Raw genomic sequence first — 20,901 nt, forward strand, 5'->3', positions numbered from 1 at the left:
TATCAACACCTCCTTCGACACCGCCACCTTCCCGGAGAGCTGGAAGCACGCAGAACTCAGCGCTCTCCTCAAGAAACCTACAGCGGACCCCACCGAACTCAAGAATTACCGTCCCATCTCGCTCCTCCCGTTCCCGGCCAAAGTCATCGAAAAGACCGTCAACAAACAGCTGGCCGCCTTCCTCGAGACGAATGGATCCCTCGACCCCTCACAGTCTGGCTTCCGAGCCAACCACAGCACCGAGACCGCCCTCATCGCTGCCACCGATGGCATCCGAACCCTGATGGACAACGGAGAAACAGCGGCCCTCATCCTCCTGGACCTCTCCGCGGCTTTCGACACTGTCTGCCACCGCACCCTAGTGCAGCGCCTCGGCAACATCGGAATCCAGGAGAAGGCACTGGAATGGATCACCTCCTTCCTCGACGGAAGAACACAGAGAGTCCGCCTACCACCGTACAAGTCAGAGGCCACCGAAGTCATCTGCGGCGTCCCTCAAGGATCCTCGTTGAGCCCCACCCTCTTCAACGTCTACATGAGCCCCCTCGCGGCCATCGCACGCCAACACAACCTCAACATAATCTCCTACGCCGACGACACCCAGCTGATCCTCTCCCTGACCAACGACCCCGCCGCCGCCAGAGCCAACCTGCACGAAGGGATGAGAGATGTAGCTGAATGGATGACGACCAGCCGCCTGAAACTGAACTCAGACAAGACGGAGGTCCTCATCCTGGGCTCCTCGCCCTCCGCCTGGGACGACTCCTGGTGGCCCCCGCCCTGGGCACCGCACCCAAACCGACGGACCACGCACGCAACCTGGGCTTCATCCTGGACTCCTCCCTCTCCATGACCAGACAAGTCAACGCCGTCTCCTCGTCATGCTTCAACATCCTACGCATGCTACGGAAGATCTTCTGGTGGATCCCCACCGAGACCAGGAAGACTGTCACCCAGGCCCTCGTCACTAGCCGACTGGACTACGGCAACGCCCTCTATGCCGGAACCACCGCCAAGCTCCAGAAGAGACTCCAGCGGATCCAGAACGCCTCAGCCAGACTCATCCTCGACATCCCACGAAACAGCCACATCTCCGGACATCTGAGAGACCTGCACTGGCTCCCCGTCAACAAAAGAATCACCTTCCGTCTCCTCACCCACGCACACAAAGCCCTACACGACCAAGGCCCGAGCTACCTCAACAACCGAATCAACTTCTACACTCCCAAGCGCCACCTCAGATCAACCAGCCACGCCCTCGCCGCCGTCCCCCGCATCCGGAGAGCGACAACAGGAGGAAGGTCCTTCTCCTACCTGGCCGCCAAGACCTGGAACTCACTCCCGACCGACATGCGCCTGACCCAAGACCATCTCTCCTTCAGGAAGAAGCTCAAGACCTGGCTGTTCGAGCAGTAACGGCACCCCCCCCCCTCCTAGCGCCTTGAGACCCTACGGGTGAGTAGTGCGCTCTATAAATGACTTGATTGATTGATTGATTGATTGATTGATTGATTGATTGAACGGATGGAAGTAGCCATGCCTGTATTTAGGTAGCATAGGCTATGCATAAATAAGGGCTTGTTTTATATGCTTATATAAGGGCAACGTGAATTGTACCTATACAAGGGTATGAATCGGGAAAATCCATTCGGAATTTAAAACGTCATACAACACTGGCAGTTCTGCAGCCTCCCCTTTGGTCTTTCATCAGCCCCCCTGGTGTTTTACCAAGCTTCTATGTCCAATAGCTGGATGGTAAAGAGCAAGAGGGCTAAGACTGACATTGTACTTGAACGAAATACTAATAATGGCCCAATCCAGGAAGTGGCGTCACAACACACAGATCTCACAATCAAACTTTTAGGAAACCTAGGATTTGTCAATAACTCCAAACCAGGACACTCAGTTCATGGGGTTTATCATAAATACAGTTCAAGCAGAGTTAAAACTAACTGGGGAAAAAGTAAGGAAAGTTCGAAAGGAGTTAAGGAAAATACTAAAGAAAGAGAGATTCCTACTGAGAACATTAGCCTCTTGTGCTTAACGATCTAAGCCATATATCTGGGCTCCCTGCATTACCAGGCCCTCCAGAGACTCAAGGCCAAAGCATTGAGATCGAATAAATCTTATTCCCAGACAGTATCCCTGGACTCTGATACGAGGAAAGAACTACTCTGGTGGTTGAGAATTGCAGAGGCCTGGAATGTCAGCGCCATCTCTTGGGGAGGAACCAGAGACAGTAATAGAGTCGGAAGCGAGCTTAGAGGGAATGAGGTGCAAGATGCAGCGACTCATCGACAGGGGGCGATAGACAGAACAGGAGGATTTACATGTCAACTGCCTAGAACTATTAGCAGTACAAAAGGGGTGGTGATGGACGGAGCACCTGAACCAATCAAACACTCACACCCAGTCAACAGATCTGGGTTTAATCCATCACCGTTCTTTAGCCCACTCTGCCACCCCAGTTCAGACATGGCCATATGCAAATCAGATCCAACTCTACCGTGCTGTTTGACTGTTGATGCAAGTTGTGTTGGTCTCGGCGCTGTTTTGACACAACGTGAGGGTGGTGTTGAAAGAACCATTAGTTTTGCATCCAGAGTTTTAAGGTCTACTGAGGCTCAATATTCAGTAATAGAAAAGGAGCTGTTGGCATGCACATGGGCCATTGAGAAGTTTAGACCATTCATTTCGGGCAGGCGTTTCTTGCTCCAAACTGACCACAAACCATTGGTTAGCATCTTGGGTGGTGGTATTACTAAATGTTGCACACCTAGAATTTTAAGGATGGTAACTAGACTTTTGCAATTCCATTTTGATGTTGAGTACATTGCTGGAGGGAAAAATGTGAGAGCAGATTTTTTGTCTCGGTTTGCTCCTCCTGTGTGCGATGATGATGTTGACATTTCCTTTTCTAGTCTCATTGAGGAAGACTGTGATGATTGTTTCGTTGCATGTGTGGATATTCCTGAATTACAAGTTTGTTCTGAAGCAGAGTGGAGAAAGGCCTTTGAACAAGATAATGTCCTGCAGGATGTTTGCCATTTTGTTAAGTTGGGTTGGCCGCATGAGAAGGTCTTGTCTTTCTCCCTTCAGCCCTATTCTAAGGTTGGCCATGAGATCTCCATTGAAGATGGCATTTTACTTCGTAATGATAAGATCATTCCTCCTTTTGCGTTTAGAAATGACATCATTAAGAAAGCTCATGAGGGTCATCTTGGTTGTTCACTTACTAAGCGCAGGATTCGTGAAGTGTTCTGGTGGCCTGCGATGGACACAGATATTGATCTGTTTGTCGCAGACTGTTGCATTTGCAGATCTTCTGACAAGAGTCTTAAGACTTGGGTACCTCCTCTTATGCCGGTTGAATGCCCTGATCGTCCCTGGGCTAAACTAGGCATCGACATTATGGGACCTTATGCTGTATTGAGTGGGACCTCCAAGTTCATTTTAGTCTTAGTTGATTACGCTTCCAAGTGGCCAGAATATAAGTTAACTAAAGATGCTGACTCTAAAAGTGTGATTGAATTCTTGTGTGAGGTTTGGACTAGAGAAGGTCTTCCTGAAGTACTAGTTTCCGACAATGGGAAACAATTTGTGAGTTGTGAGTTTGATGAATTTTTATCCAATTCGAGTGTTAAACACTCTATCATCCTCAAGGGAATGGTCTTGTCGAGAGGATGAACCGAGTTATTGGCGACTGTGTGAAGTGGGCCAGAAGTAACAATGTTGAAGTCGGCAAAGCTTTGAAGAGCATGATTTGGTTTTATAGGACCACACCTCACTCCTCTACTAAGATCTCTCCATTTGAGTTAATGAGGGGTCGAAAGCCTAACTCTTCATTCTGTCCAGGATGGATGTCCAAGTGGATGAAGTCTTGTTCTGATGTTTCAAGTCTCATGTCCATTGTTAAGAGTAATGTTTCACATGCCCAGTCCAAACAAAAAGAAAATTTTGACAATAGAAGGGGTGCTAAGGAGAGTATTTTGGAGGTTGGAGACCGTGTGAGGATTAGAAAATCTGTTCATGTCAGCAAAGGGGAAAGCAAGTTTGGGCCTCCTGTGAAAGTTATTAAGATTGTAGGAAATGCTGTACAAGTTGAGGGTGGTTTTTGGTGGAATCTCAACAGAATTGCCAAAGTGGTTGGCAACTCGTCTGTTGTCTCCGAAGCCTCCTCAACCTCTGATGTTCCCAACAATTCCTCTAGTTCCTTATCCTCAAAAGCTCCTGTCACACATTTCAGTGTCAGAAAGAGTTCGCGTGTGGTTAATAAACCATTGAGGTTTAGAGAGTAATTTTCTGTTTTAATAAGTTTTCTTTTGTTTCATTTCATTTAATTTTAACCTTGTTTATTTTATTGTAACTTTGTTCTTTTAAGAAAAGGAGGTGATGTAGTATTCTGAGTGTTTCCCCTTGTTATATATAAACTCAATACATATGTCTATCCCCTATGTTCTATCACCATGGATTCATGGAATCCTGTTGTGCTCACAGAGTGCGTTCTACTAGTGACTCACTCTGGCTTAGACCACGACATGACCAACTGTTTGTTCCTGCATCTCTAATCTGAATAAAGCTATCCAAGCAAACAACCTCGCCTCCCGTGGATTTCTACACACTCAAGTCTCGAATGTGGTGTGGAGCATATTACACACTTTCTAAGGTGCAGTGATGTGTAGAAGCCAATGTTTCAATTGGAGATGACCATAAATAATTCTTCCAAAGATAATTATGGCAACAGGTGGAACCTTGTGCTTATTATCGTTCCTTTGTGACACAGTCATTCGCCCTCTGAGCTTTTGCACCCGCAATGAGCTCACTGGGGCTTTTGGTGCGTTTTCATTTTCTGGTATACATCCCACACTTCACTGATTTAGCTCTGTTCTTCCCTTGCATGAGGTGACTGGGTTCTAGCTACAATAGTTGTACTTAATTCAGAGCACCAGAGACCAGTAGCAGTGTTGCTCCTCTAGGGAGCCAAAATGGCTTCAATCCAGGGTATGCCAAAACACTGGTAGACAACTAGTGGAGTGAAAGAGCTCCCCAGAGCAGGTGAAGTAGAGAGAGGGTTCAGGCCTCTTGACACAGCTACGATTCAGGGGATGTTTACAGGTGGAGATAATGGAGCACAATGGTGATGGTCACTCTGGAAGCTTCTATGTCACAGTTCCTTTTCATTCTTTGCCATTCGCCAATAACTTTCTCAGGATAGAGCGCCAGCGCACCAATGCTTGCAGTGATTGTATGAGGCTCGAAGATTTCCTGGTGACAAATCAAGCAAGGACGAAAATCACATAGAAGTGATGTAAAGCAAGAGGTTCAAGTTTGGTACCATTGGGTTTTTAGAAGAATGGACATTTAGAGCACACATCTTGTTTCTTGTTTAGAAGCTATCAAATGGGGTTTAGTTAAACTTATATAGAGCATTAGTATGTTTGGATACCTTCTGAATGGCTCAATAGTGGATTGGGTTGCCAGGCTTATCCTTTAGTCCACATCATGGGATCTGCTGTCATACTAATTATTTTTATTTGCTGAAAACAAATTCTGTCAAGAATACAGGCAGAACAATCTAATTTCATAAAATAAAATATGAATGTTGCCCTTTAAAGGTAGAAAAATCACATCGTTCTCAGCCTGTAGGTTTCTTGCACTATTCCAAGTATGTTCTCTTCTGTTATGTAGTTTTTCGCTACTAATCTATACATAATGACCTAGGATCAGATGGTTTAAATGGAATAAAAATTGAAAATTAGTTCCCAAATGTTCACGTCTTATAATGGCCTGTTGAAGAGCTGAAGTCATCATAAATTTTATCCAGTTATTCTGGCATGGAAAAGCCACTAAATAAAATTCAGCCCACAATTTGAAGGTACTCGGTGGGCGATGTTCAGCCCTTAACAAGAAGCAATATCTATGCCACACAATAGGAATGTTACCAACAAATTCACAGCAGCCGTCTTGAAAGAAGAGAGGGATATATGTTGCTTACCCAACTGAAAAGTATTCTCCAACTGAACAGCAGGACGGGGAATATCATCATGGTGTCCAGGCTCATCAATATAAGACACTGTACTCATGGAACTGTGAGAAAAGCAAGGGTAATAATGCTGATTAACATTTAGATTCATAGACACTTATTCACCATGCAACCTTATGTTAGTGAAAATGTTTGCAGAGCTAGCCCTATCCAGCAAACAAGTCTTAGTCATCCCACTTGGTAAGTAACCATGCCCATCGCAAGCCTGGCTCACTACAATGTGTGTCATGCCCTCCCCTCCACGTGAGGCTAGATGATTCGGTGTCTTCATCACCAAAGGCACACGCAGTGCTTAATTTCTCAAAGAAAATAAGTGCAGGGGCCCAAGGTTTTTCTGAAGAGGTTGCCAAATACAGAGGGCCAGAGATGCGTAAAAGTGCACTCCTCTCCTTTGAATGTCCTAAATTAGTTAAGGACAAAAACATATGTCTGGATTTAACTTTTGTGAACCATTATGTTATGCAATATGTGCAGCTCAGAAAGTATTGCATGTTTTTTTAAAGAACTTTGTTCTTCAACAACCACACAAATTGCTCGTCTTATTTGTGTGGTTTACATCAAGCACCTTGTACCACGCTTTTGGTCATAAAGCACAATATAAGAATTAAAAATAAATATTTGCTTGTCATCAATATTGAAGTATAACTTGATTGGGCATTTACACCACTTTGCACTCCAAAAACACATTGAGCAGGTGTGGGTAAATATTTTATTTTGGGAATGTAATTGTATTGTATTGCAGTATTTATATAGTGCTTACTAACCCTATGTGCAGGAACTGAGGCTCTTGCCTACAAGGGTATCACACTACACTGTGTAGGGTGTGTGGTTGGAATGATGTTGTCTTTGTTTTGATCCAATGTGGGGAGTGTTTCCATGTTGTGCGTGATAACCACCAAGGTGCGGTTATTGTGTTATGGGACAAAGCATGTAGCAGTGTGGTGGATGATGAGGTGTAAGAGACAGAAGTAGTTTTATGGTATTCCTTATGATTATAGTCTTCTTCGGTGGTTACTGCACTGAATTGTCTAATCTGAGATTTTGTGTGTAGTTGTGGTCCTGAGCTGGCATGGTTGGAGGGAGAGAGACGAGGAAAGATCTGTTGGGATGGGCATTGTTATTATCATACCATATATGTGTACCATTATGAGATATAAAGAAGTTGGAGTGCATAGATACTTGGAACCTGCAGTGGTGGACTATATTAAGGTCCTACAATCATCCAGTAGTGTGTGACAGGTCTCTTCAATTAATCTATGTCTGTTCATGTGGTGGTCTAGTTTTTGGCTGTACAGTAATGGTGATGGACAGCTCTCATAACAGATTTGTTATGTGAATGTAAGAGGTATAACTTACAATTTGCTGCTGGCCTTTGCACAGTATTGTCTTGGTATTATTGTGGGACATAACTGTTATATATGCAAGTATATATCTATATATTGCCACAGCAAACACAGGTTTTTGACCCATCGGCTGTGTAGTGTGGTGTTCCAAATTTACAAGGCCATGTGAAGCCACCCTGCATGGCTTTTCGTGGATGGCTCTTCGTGGCGTTGTAAATACGGTCCCTTTTCACGCAGCACTTCAGGTGAAAGAGGCATACCATGGGTGTTGCTATGGGTGTTTCCACGTAACACCTATGGACTCTGACGCATTCCTAGATTTACAACATTTCGTGAACCTGGGAATGCGTTAGAATCTTATGAGGCGTAAGGAGGTGCAACGAGGAGAAATACTTCTATTTCTCCTCGTTTTTTCTTCTTTCTATGCGTGCAGCATTCTGCAGCACACGTAGAAAGAGGAATACACCTCACAAGATTTTGTTTGTGCAAAAAGGGACACCTAAAACGCAGACACTCTTGCACCATGGCGCAAGGATGCCTGCGTTGGTGCATGGCAGCCAATAGTGCGCCAGCGCAGGGTAGAGCACAGGGATGCAACATATTGTTGTAAATATGACGCATCCCTGTGCTTTGAAAGTGGCCCATCATGGCGCAGCCAAATGGCTTGTGGTACCATGCTGCGTCACTTTCTTGTAAAGAAAGCCCTTGGTGAATCAGACATTCCCAATCACTTTGAGAATGCCACTGGTAGGTGGGAATACTTCCACTGTGTGCTTGGCAAACATGGCCATGTATGTTATAGTAGGTGACTAATGCCCAGCGTTGTCTCCTTCGTTCCCTGTAGTTTTCCTCAGACTTTAATTGCCTCCTTCAAGTAAATGTACGCTGTGGTTAGTTGAGAAGTGTTGTTGCTCTAGCACGTGATCGGGTGCTTACACTTTTGGGTCGAAATTTAAACCTATAAGAAACTCCAATTATTGTAATCAAATAAAAGAAATAATTTTCAATTGCTATTTTAAAATAAGCAAATTCATCTAACAAACATTTAAAGTACATTCTGGTGTGGACTTTGTAAGTGAATAATAAGGCAAAGAGGAAGCCGAACACAATTAAATCACAAAAGTAACTTACTCTTTGGTCTTCCCAATGCTTTCTTTTGCTTTGACTTCATGGCTGCTTAAAGATGACACACTGCCTCTTTTCTTTAAAAAACGAGCAGCCTTATCCTTGGCAATTTCAGACATGTCTAAGAAAGCACAAATCAACATAACATGGTATTTTATATTAATTATGCAACATCGGTTATATTTTTTTGTCATTTGATAAATGCCAGGTCCATTCTCAATCAGTAAAGCTGAGTAGGCCTTTTATTTCTCTCTCACCTAATGGCTGTGTAAATTTTGTGTTGGCAACAGACTTATTATAACTAATATATTTAGACTGGGCTTTGGATCCATTCCTTATCCATTAGTCAATAGCGTTCGTGTCTTTCGAAGTTCCCTGCTCCTCAATTGGTCACTTTCCTCACTATTCTTATGTTTGCATCTACCAGAGAGGTCTCTGTCTCACTATCTGTTGATTGGATAAGTTGTATCTTTCCACTGCTGACATCAGGATAGTTCACTACATTTCGTGAGGGACTATTTTCTTTCCTCTTTTTCCTGCTCTGCTCATTTAAAAATCTTGTCTTCCTCAGCACCTACTTGCTGGCCACTGCTCAATCATAAATCTGGTACTAATAGTGGTGGGCAGCAATCTTTGAATAATGTTTAAACAATTTCAAGATGGCCACTAAGGCATGAGAATTTGCGCATATGAGGCGGACGACATCTTGGAATGGTTTATGTTAAGCTTTATGAAAAGACATTCCAAGAACCCACCTGTGTGCATAATACATAAATGCCATCTTGAAATGTTTTTTCATAAAGCATTGCAAAGACCATTCTAAGATTGCAGTCTATGCATGCGTGTGAAAGCACTGCTGCCCATCTTACAATGTGTTTTGCCTTAAACAATGCCAAACCCCAAACAAGCATTGGCAAACTAATAAGTCTGCGCACCAGTATCCCTATCGTAACCTATGAGCTTTGTTCAGGGCATCAATTAGCAGCGATGTGATCACTCCTCTTACCCTACTGGAAGAACCATTGAAGTTTTCATGCAGAGAGGTGGAGTCTGTGTTGAAACTAGGTCCAAGTGGTAAGGCATCAGGGCCAGACTCCATCCCTGCAGATCTGTTCAAACAAAATCAAGATCTATGGGTCCCCTATTTAAACCTTCTAGCAAATGCCAAGCTAGTGGTACCCCTCTCCCAGCATCTTAGTCCTGTGCAGAGATCATACCGATCTATAAGAAGGGGGATCGCTCTGCACCTGCAAATTATAGACCCATCAGTCTAATTGACGCTGCCCAAAAGATTGTGGCGAGACTTGTGCCGGGGAGGATCCAGGGATGGATAACTGAAGGGGACATCCTATCAGCCCTAAAGGCAGGGTTTCGGTCACATATAGGGACTCTTGACAAGGCTTTCAGATTCGTATTAATTTATTGGAAGGAGGTGGTTTTGGGGGGGGGGTTTGCTTTTTGCGGCCTTTGTGGATTTAAAATCCGCATTCGATCTCGTCCCAAGGGAGAAATTATGGAGGGCGTTATTGAAAATGGGGATGCCTCATTGTTTGCTTGCCATCTTGGTTAAATTACATGAACATACTTATGGACAGGTTCGATGGGGCAAACCAGGTGAAACAACAGAAAGGTTCAAGGTCACTAAAGGGGTTCGCCAGGGGTGTGTGCTGGCTCCCGCCCTGCTTTCTCTATTTATAAACGGGGTGGTCCAGTACTTTGAAAACCACCCAAATGATGCTCCACTGCTCATGTTCGCGGATGACACCTTGCTCATTTCCAAAACAAGACAGGGATTACTGTCTGCCACTGTCTCGTTTTGGGGTGTTTTGCCGTGAACATGAGCTAGTGCTAAATGTAGGAAAGACAAAATTTATGGTGCTCCACAGGTCCAAGCCAGTTAATGTGAGCGTTTATATGGACGGCGCCTTACTGGAGCAGACAGATGTCTTTACCCACTTGGGCGTTACATTTAATGATAAATTAAGTTGGAAGCCCCAAGTTGAAATGCTAGCTTTAAAGCATTCCCAGTTGGCTGGTGCCTTGGTTAAGGATCATAAGCTGTCCTTAACCAAACCCATAGCCCCCATTGTAAATATATAAACAACCAAAATTAGTCCAGCCATATTATATTGTGCAGAAATCTGGGGTTTTAGCAATTTGTCTCCACTATCTTTAGCCCAAAACAAGTTTATGAGATTGATAATAGGTTTGCCGCAATCGTCCCCCCTCTTACCACTGTTTCTTGACCTTGGCTGTCACGCACTTGTAGACGTAGCACGTTACAGACCACTTGATTTTTGGAGGCGTCTATGGACCACTCCGGAACTCTCACTGTATGCTAAGGCTTTATTAGAAGTGAGGGTATTGAGTAGATCACATAAGATCCCATGGTTGTCTGCAATAAGGCTTTTGTTGACTGATATGGGGATGAAGAATTTATGGGATCACCCAGATGTTGTAGAATTTCCCCCGAAAAAGTATTTTAGAGCAGCTTACTGGGAGGTGGTTAAAATCAAGAGATTTTCCTCTCATCTCCCAGTCGCTGTCAAGGGATTTCCTGGAACTAAAGGATGAAACTCTTATGGAAGGATACAGGGATCTTATTACGAAGCCTCACGACCGTAAACTGTACCACCAGTTTAGAATAGGTACATTACCTTTACGGCGGTTCACAAGCAAATGGAACTCCGCAAGTAGCGATAAGTGCATATTTTGCCATGATCTTAGTGAAAGCATTGACCACTTCTTATTTGTATGTTATGTTATTTTAATTTATATAGCGGTCAGATGCCGCAGCCAAGAGGCGTCCCGGCGCTTTCCAGAGATGGTAGAACACAACACAGCAGAAATAACCAGAAAAGCAATGTTAAACTGAAGAAAATAAGAAGGTTTTTAATGCCTTCCTAAAAGGGAGCAGATCTGGGATGGAACGAAGAGTAGTAGGTAAAGAATTCCAGTGAGCTGCCGCCAACACTGAAAAAGAGCGTCCGCCCATTCTAGCTCTTTTAAAGCGGGGCACAATGGCGAGATTTGAGCCTGAGGATCGAAGGGCTCTGGAAGGAACATAATGTTGGATTGTATGCAGTAGGATAGGAGGAGAGGCAGACTTAAGAATTTTGAAAGTTAAGCACAAAGCTTTAAACTTAATTCTATGCCCAACAGGCAGCCAGTGTAGGTCTCGAATAGTACGACGGGCAGAGACAAACTTCGGGAGGCCAACAAGCATCCTGGCCGCCGCGTTTTGCACCCTCTGAAGGCAGGCCAGTTCTGCCTGATTCACACCCAGCAACAGAGAGCTGGCATAGTCCAGTCTGGTAAGAACCAGTGCTTGGACTATGATCTGTCTGGTGTCCGCATCAAAAAACTTGAAGATGGGTCGGAGGCATTGCAGGGCACCAAAACATGTACCAGCTACACGTTTAGTGTGGGAGGTGAAAGAAAGTTTGTCGTCGAGCCACACCCCGAGATTTCTAACTTCAGCAACGGGGGTGGGAACAGGGCCCAATTCAGATGGCCACCATTGATCTCCCCAGAGTCCACCTTCCCTACCAAAAATAATGACCTCGGTCTTAGAGGCATTAAGTTGTAGTCGGTTGTTCACCATCCAGCCTGCCACAGCTTTGAGGGCTGACTGAAAGTTAGGGGCATCCATATTGGAATCACCATTAAGTGCCACCGCCAGCTGTGTGTCATCGGCGTATGACACCATGGTGAGACCAAAACTATGGGCTACCTCCGCCAATGGCTGAACATACAAATTAAAAAGGGTAGGACTGAGGGCCGATCCCTGAATGGGGCGAGAGGCCGAGACAAAAGGAGGTGTGGATACTTTGAAGGTTCGATCCGAAAGAAAGGATCGAAACCACTCAAGTGCCAACTCTCCGACTCCGGCCTCCATGAGACGGTGCAGAAGGATCTGATGGGAAACCGTATCAAAGGCGGCACTTAGATCCAATAGGATCAGTGCCGCCGTCTGACCCTGGTCCAGCATCTTCCTAATGTGTTCAACCACGACCAAGAGCGCGGTCTCGGTGCTGTGGCCCGCACGGAACCCATTCTGGGAATTATCCAGAATATTGGATTCCTGCAGATGGGAAGATAAAATCTGATTAGCATGAGATTCTGCTAATTTTGCTAGCCAGGGAAGAAGGGAAATAGGCCGGTAGTGTTCAGATTTGGTAGGGTCAAGGGCAGGCTTTTTAAGGATTGGGATAACAGTCGCCTGCTTCCAAGCCCTGGGAACCGTGCCGGTGTTAAAGGACAAATCCATCAGACTGTGCATTGCGGGGTAGCAGCACTGGGCGAGTTCCCGAAATTGAGTGGGTCTCATAGGGTCGTCCGGGGAGCCAGATTTGACTTTTGTCGTTAAGGCTTTAAACTCCTCCATTGTGGAGCTGGGAATAATAAGCAGTGGTTTAGAAACCGTAGAAGCAATGATATTATCCCTAATAGGGGCCTGAGAGAAAGACCTGTAAATGGCTTCTACCTTTTCCACGAAGAACGAGGCCAGATCCTCACAATGGGCCAACGAGGCTTCGAGAAAGGTAGTATTGGTCTTTTTACTAGTAAGATCATTGCATACCCTAAATATGACCTTGGTGGGATTAGTGCTGTTCTTAATCTCCTGAGAGTAGAAGGCAGCCCTGGCTAAACAAATAGCCCGATGGTAAACTCTGGTGCAGGCCCTATAAGCCGACTTAAGGTCAGCATCATATTTTTTGCGCCATGCACGTTCCGCTTTTTTGCAGGAGGATTTGAGCTGTTTAAGGGATTCGTCATACCACGGACTGGAGGGACTAGATCTGGTCTTACTCCACCTGACTGGTATGAGAGTATCCAAAGATTGGTTTAACCACTCGCAGAAATTGTCATTGCCAAGGGAAACTTCTATAGGGGGTTGAGGATGGTATTTCATCAGGAGCTGATGAAAATGCTCAAGATCTAGATTTCGCCAAGGACGTTTGAGGATGTCAGGAGAATTATTTCTGTGGGGAGAGGTAGGGGTAATGATGCGGGTTTCGATCAGATAATGGTCGGTCCAGGCTATAGGTCTAGGTTGGAGCACTGAGATATTGGTGGTCAGATTCGTCAAAAAAGGATCTAACAAGTGTCCGCCTATGTGAGTCGGTGATTGTACCAGTTGGCTTAGTTGGAAGGCTTCAAGATCCGCCAACAGGCAGTGGACCGAGTTACTGAGTGGAACTTCCATGTGCAAATTAAGGTCGCCAATAATCGCAAAATTCACAGTTTTCGTAACTAAAGAGGCGACTACTTCCGGAAGGCTGAGCCGAAAGGCACCCTCAGGACCAGGAGGCCTGTAGATTAATAATCCTGAGAAAGTAAAGTGGGGATTCACAGTGATATTAAAGTGAGCGCTCTCACACCGTTTATCACCCCGTTTATCACCAGCCGAGGAGTGTTTGGCTGAAACCAGTATGCCTGACTCTGAATACAAGATCGGCAATGGTTGCCAAGAGAATACTGAAATCAGACAGTACAAACCTAGCTGTAATTGGTGTAACAAAGTTCTTGAGCTGGGCTTGGGCCTTACGCAATAAAATGGGGGGGCAAAATAGATGTCAATGATGAAATATGGGACCTTTTAATAGCGGAAACTGCTTGTATATTAACGTATTTTGTGGTTTATAAGTATCTAATTACTGTAAATTAACGGATGAAGATTAAGTCTTTTTGCCAAAAAATATATTTAATTCTTTTTTATGAATTCTATTAACATGTATTTATATATATATTAACTTATTAATTATTATTGTTGTGGTACAAGTTTTAGATTTAGAGTATGATGGTGTATTCTCTTAATTCAGAGGGAAACAATCTGATGCATGAGAACAGTAAATGTAAATGCAGTATTTGAAAAGGGCAAACAAGTACCCAAGGGTGTCAAGGCGCTGGGGGCCGTTGGAAAGATTAAGCAAGCTATTGCCCAGAGTCACATGATGTTAAGCTGACCTGCCGCCGGTGCCGGGGATCAAACCATGAGCCCCCGTGCTGCCCTGGCTGCTGCCCGACACCTCTCCCTAAATGTTCACCACCTTAAAGCACACAGCAACGTCCTTGTCCTTTCCTTGGCAGAAACAGCCACTGCAGGCCAACCCCAGACAGCAAACAGCAAAGGGGCAGTACTCCTCCACAGTTTCTCCAGCTCTTTTCCTTGGCAAAGGTTCCTCTTGATTTCCAGAAGTAATCTAACAGTCTGGGACCTGGCCCCACTTTATATAACAAACATCCTGTGCTCTTTTATGGGAAAGAAGGTCTTTGCCCAGCCAAAACTAGTTCTGTCCTCTGGTGCAGCCCCCCATTCTATCCTATTGGACCGATAGCCTTACAATAGTGAATAACGAAATTGGCAGTATTTCACTATCAGGACATGCCACACACATCAGAGCATGTCCTACCTTTCACATACACTGCACCCTGCCGACAGGAGTACCTTGGGCCTACCTTAGGTGTGACTCGCATGTAAGAAAAGGGACGGTTTGGGCCTGGCATGAAAGCAGGGTATGCATGTTTGGGGGTATACGGGTCGCCGGTCCTGAAGAAGTCCAGGGGAGGAGTGGCTTGCCCACTCTGAGTGCGCTGGCTGTTTGATGGACCAAACCTGTCATACTCACTCTGCATTTCTCTATGTAGGCTACATACAGTTGCATGCAGCCTACAAAGAGAAAAAGGCCTCCCATAGATGCTGTGGGGGTCAATGGCAGCGTTGTGATTGGCTTAGGGGAGGGAAGAGAGGATGCCTGCTTCCTGTATGGAGAGGAGAGAGGAGACGTGACACCACGAGGGACTGGAAGAGATGGTAAGCTTAATTTTTTTTAAATTAAATTAACTCCCCCTCCCTGCACGACCCCCACCCCACGACACCCCCACCAACGATTCATGCTGGCCACGACTGATTGCCAAGCATCTCGTGGAACGTAACCAGCTAGTGTGCCATGAAGAGGCAAATGTGTCGTGTTGAATGAATATTCCTGCAAATGGAGGATCCATTTTAAATTCTTTGAGTGGCTTTGAAGATAATTCTTGAAAGAGAGTTATTAAAGGGTTGTTTGTGTGGCAATCTGTAACTCAATGCAAAATATGTAGATGTGAATATGGCAGCACTCCCTTGTGAATGTTACCATTTATTTGTCTATGTGCCTGTACCTCTGGTTGGCAGGGTCGTAGTGGGCACCAGGCATTTTCCCGGTGGGTCAGAAGGGTAGGGACTATTTTTTGACTGATGGGGGGGGGGGGTTTGTTACTGGGAGCCGGTTTTGCAGCAGTGCTGCAAAATCAGTCCGCAGTAACAAAAGCAGCAGTAGTGTCTCCCACCAGCACCCAAACTGATATCTGACAAACTGAATATTTGATTTTAGAACCTCACATTTATTGCATTACAGTGCCAAACTGCTATGCCAGATTCTTTTGAGTACTGCCGAAGTATATGGAGGCAGCATGCACCAGGATGTTGTCAATGATATTTAGGACTCTCAAAATGACGGACTCCAGTTCTTGCATGCAGTTCTAGAAATCCCAATCACACAAGCATTGAGAAGGCGGCGATACATTGTGAAGATTTGTTCAAAAAGAGGTGCTGGTACTCCACATTATGATTAGTATAGGAGAACCACTTAGAACCATTCACCTCAGAGACTAAATTATCCACCATGTGGTTGATGCATCTTTTTCTTCTGAGGAGCTCGTTAGGTATGCACATTTGTACAGAAAACCGAACTTTTCCAGGTAGCTTTGGTTTTTTTGTATTGACTACCGACGAGAGCTATGGTATTGAGAAATGTGACTTTTAAATTATTCCCACTTGTCCAAGTTATTTGGGTTTGTTTACTACTTTTGTACATATGTGAGAAATGTATGACAGTGTTGTAGTGCATCTCATTGCACTGTCGCATCAGCTTGCGAATAAATGAATTTGTTGAAAAACTTTTCGACATGAATCAATGAAAGCACCTATCACAGTTGGTGCTACAATCATCTTAAATCTGTATGTTACATTTTGGGTGTGATTTCCATTTTATAGTTTTGCCACCCACAATTAATATTATGTGGAGATTATCATAATCGATAACACCTAGTTTTTCCAGGTGTGATTCTGTATTATTTGGCAGTAGTAATCTTATATTTAATCACATTGTTGCAGTTCACGTTTGTAGCTTAGGGATTGTGAAGTAGAGTGACATACATTGGGCTAGTGGTTTGCATTACTGCACATCCAGCAGATTTTTTTCCTTGCGGGGGTGCTGGACTGGTGTGGGACCATGGCCTACAATATCAATCTGGGCTTTTCTTTCTGGGCCAAACCGTCTGGATTGAGTGGATAGAGAATTCATTTACTAATTCCACAGGCCCAGTCTTACCATTATGGGATGCACAAGTCTAGGAAATTTAATGTGATTGCCCGAGAGTCATCATGTTGTGTAGTTCCATTCTCGTTCCTCTTAGGATTGGTTGGGTGTGTTTGTGAAGCAGCAGCCTTGAATTATATGGGCATGGATTTCTTTCTATGATGTAATAAATTCCAACATGCTGACAACTTTGTGTGGAAAGCAATTATGGTTGTGTTAGAAATGGGATTTCTGGTTGGCTAGGGCAAGAGACAAAGCCAGGTAGAAACCACCACGCTAGTCTTGGCAAGGGAGTTACACACCGAAGACAACCCCTGCTCACTCTCTTGTTAGCTTGGCAGAGCAGTCAGGCTTATCCCAGAGGCAATGAGTAAAGTCCTTGCGCAACACACTGCAGCAACACACTAGGCACACCACAAAAGAAACTCCGCACAAGGTAAATTAACCTCATCGCTGTGGCGCGAATTCCGCCGCAGTGCTGAACATTCCTATCGCGGCCGTGGTCATGACAGCTCCCGGCCGTCATCAGCACATGCCCACCGTGACTCATGACGACTGAGAGCCATCATGAGCATGGAAGAGGTTAAAAAAATAGCCTTTGTATTACTTATAAACACATTGGAACGTAATCACATAGGTACACTGTGCCACCTGGCACTAGGTATATTTTTACAGGGAATTATATACATTACACAGCCAATTAGGCCACTGTCATAACCATTAGAATGCACAGTTAAAAAAGCAACCAGTAATTACTGGCAATGGCACTTAGCATAACCACATTATGCATAAATCACATTAGGCATAAACCACATTAGGCATAAATCACATTAGGCATAACTCCTAATTCAGCATAGCACCCTAGTAACACTAACAAGGTGCACACATCACCTTAGGGTCTTGAGCCCCACAGAAACGCAAGTAGATCCCAGGGCAAGTGGCCGTCCTCGGGGCCCCGTCTTGGGCTTCCCCGCAATGCCCTCTGTCCACAAAAGTCTGGGACTCTATGAGGCAAATAAAAGAAATGCCAACATCGTTGCAGCTGCCCGCAATCTGGCCGCGCAGCTGAGCACACCGATAAGCACCAACAGTGTGCTATGTCAGCCCCACTCGCCAAATTGGCCCGCTTGCTGCCGATCAGGAGAAATCAGGCCCGTAATGCACAGGGGGCGGCACTGCTACCAACAGGTAGCGAAATGTCCTCAAGGGCGGAAAGACCTCACTCGGTCTCTCCCAAGAAGGCAGTATCCCGGAATGGCCAGAGTCACCCTCACTCCAGCGAGTCGGACCCCAGGAAGATGACGTGGGGCTTCTCAAAGGCCACGGCACTGCAGCCTCGTGTCTCTTCCGCTTCTATGGTGGGCGCCCTCTCTCTCAATCCCAGGAGCATGCAAGGCTCCTTCTCGGTCTCCTTCAGCGGACCCGGCCCACCTCCAGGCACAGTTCCTGCCTGGTTTTCTCATCCGGGGGAAAACTCCCCCCCACGTCAGGCAGCTGCCGTCTGACTTCCTTATCATGGTGGCCAGTTCCTCCTACGAAAAGGCTTAGGCTGCATGCGGGGCACTCCCCTTCCTTCCAGGAGCCCCGCCCATGTCCATGCATCTTTGGTGGTGCCTCGCAACGGCAAGGTGCCTTCCTGCGGGCTCGCTGACGAGCGGCCTCACCTCCCGTTCGCTCTCTCCTGACATTGTGGGGGGTAATCTCCAGCCGGAATTTGTTGGCACTTGCACCCTTCTCGCAGCTTGGGGCCACATAGAGCCCCGGCTGCAGGACCAACCTTTTGGCCACGGGAAGAGGGCAGCGCAGGGCCAACAAGCGCTCCTCTCATGTGGCACTAAGTGAGCCCCCCTCGTGGGGTATTTGGCCTCACAGTGCTCACAGTGCATTCTTCTCCAGGACAGAGGCTGAGAGCATGAAGTGCTTCACCAGCGCTGCTGCGGAATGAGCCCATTCCAGGGGCTCGACACCCTGGATTCTAGCAGCACCCCCAAGTCCCAAAGTCCAGAGGGGCAGAGCTGGGCATGTAGGGACCACCAGGGGACAGCAGCAACACAGCTCCAAGTAAGCACCAACAGCACACACCCTTTAAATGGGGTCACTGCCCCAATATTTACACAACTTGCTGTCTTTGTTCTCTACCCCTGGCACAGGCCTAGGCCCAGTCAAAACCAGTTCTGGGGGGCACTTAGGAACAACCTTTCAGTACACAAACATCATCCTTTGTCAGTGTAGGTCCTGCCCGAAACACACCACAGGGGGGCAGAGCCAGCATTGTGTGAGGCTGGCTCTGTCCTAATCAGGCTCAGGTGCTAGTCCTCCCACGACTCCAAATGCAGATGGGACTATTCAGCCTAGTGCTGACTCACCCAACCCCTCTGGAGCAACTGCACCTCCCCAGCCCCTGTCACTCCAGAGCCAGACAAGTGGCATTTCTAAAACAGTGACAATAAATCTGTGCACACCAATACGCAGCATTTATTACCACTATTTCAAACATACCAAACTTGATCGCGCTACTCCTCTCAGATCAGTAATTACCACTTAAACACTTATCAGGGAAACCCCAATGCATTCCTATGAGAGGGCAGCCTCACAGCAGTGAGAAACCAAAATGGCTGTTTGTCACTACCAGGACATGCCACACAGTTAAGGCACATGTCCTACCTTTTACCTACATTGCACCCTGCCCATAGGGCTAGCTAGGACCTACCTTAGGGATGACTGATATTTAGTAAAAGGGGAGTCACAGGTGTAGCACCCACTTTATGTGCCACATCACAGCGGCAGTAAACTGCGCACAGGCCCTGCAATGGTAGAGGCCTGAGACCGGTTTGAAAGGCTATTTTGGTGGGTAGCACAAGCAGAGCTGCAAGTCCACCAGTAGCATTTAAGTTACTGGCCCTGAGTAGCTGAGATACCACTTTACAAGGGACTGATAGATAAATTAAATACGCCAAAAAAGTGTAGACCAATCTTACCATGTTTTACCATAGCGAGCACATAAACTTTACACTGGACTGCAGTGATAAGATAAGAATATCTTTATTCGATTGTTTGCATATAACAATCATAAAAGTACATTTCATAAACATTTATCCATACATTAAAGATAGAAATAGGAAGAGTGATATTGCAGCAGACAGTCACAAGCATAAAAACGATAATATGGTTAAAAAAGATAAAATACAGTGGGAATGAAAGTACATTCAGCAGCAAAATTGGTTACCCTTCCATGCTTTTTCTATGTTTAACTGCGAGTTTTAAAAAACTACATACAAACATAGTACATTCACTGTTTAGCATTTGGAGATGGCAAAGTGCAGGTCTGTATTGTACAAAGTTCAACTGTTTGAGTAAAGGTTTTAAAAACAGATTACGGGGGAGTGTATAAAACTGACAAAAAAATAAAAAGTGTGCCAGGTCTTGCGGAGACTTATTGTCGCAGCCGCAAGCTGGCAACACTTGTCCTCTATGTGCTCCACTTGGTACAGCTAATAAAAGATGGAACATGTTAAATCGGAACCTTGTTAGTAAAAAACGGTCATAACCGGACAGAGGCCAAGCCAGGTAAGATTCCATGTGTAGACAAGTTTTAGTTAGAACATACTGTCTCACACTACTTTTCTTGTACTCATTTCCCTCCCGCGCCATGCACCTGGACAACATAAAAGTGTTCCTAACAAAGGTTACATCAGTTTTAGTTATTGTCTCAGGGGATAGAAATAGATCTGGTCGGCCTAGTTCAAAGAGCCATCTTCTTACATATTTTAACCATGGGATCTTGAGTCTGCCGTCCCACTCTAGTGCCTCTTGAAGGATATTTCTAGTAAGGGGTATGGCTGTGTTTAGCCAGCTATTTAGCCAGCATAGCAGAGGATTCACAGCCAACTTATCACTTAGATATGGGATACCAAGTTCCTCATGTACTGGAAAGTTGGCTGTGCCCCTAGGTAGCCGTAAGACCTGTTTTAGGAAGTTATTCTCAGTAACTTCAAGGGCACCTAGTGATTCTGATCCCCATATTTCA

General features: G+C 45.5%; 1 protein-coding gene across 1 annotated transcript in view; it reads right to left on the reverse strand.

The window, feature by feature from the left end:
- Positions 1-20,901, reverse strand: part of DYNLT5 (dynein light chain Tctex-type family member 5) — an 82,502-nt gene that overhangs the window by 52,413 nt on the left and 9,188 nt on the right. The window contains exons 2-3 of the mRNA XM_078673430.1: positions 8,518-8,632; positions 5,996-6,087 (exon numbers count right to left, since the gene is read on the reverse strand). Coding sequence (XP_078529556.1) covers positions 5,996-6,087; positions 8,518-8,630 — 205 coding nt within the window. The 5' untranslated portion in view covers positions 8,631-8,632. The remainder of the gene's footprint in view (positions 1-5,995; positions 6,088-8,517; positions 8,633-20,901) is intronic.

Source organism: Lissotriton helveticus, chromosome 1_2 (assembly GCF_964261635.1).
Source record: "Lissotriton helveticus chromosome 1_2, aLisHel1.1, whole genome shotgun sequence".
Lineage (NCBI taxonomy): Eukaryota > Metazoa > Chordata > Amphibia > Caudata > Salamandridae > Lissotriton > Lissotriton helveticus.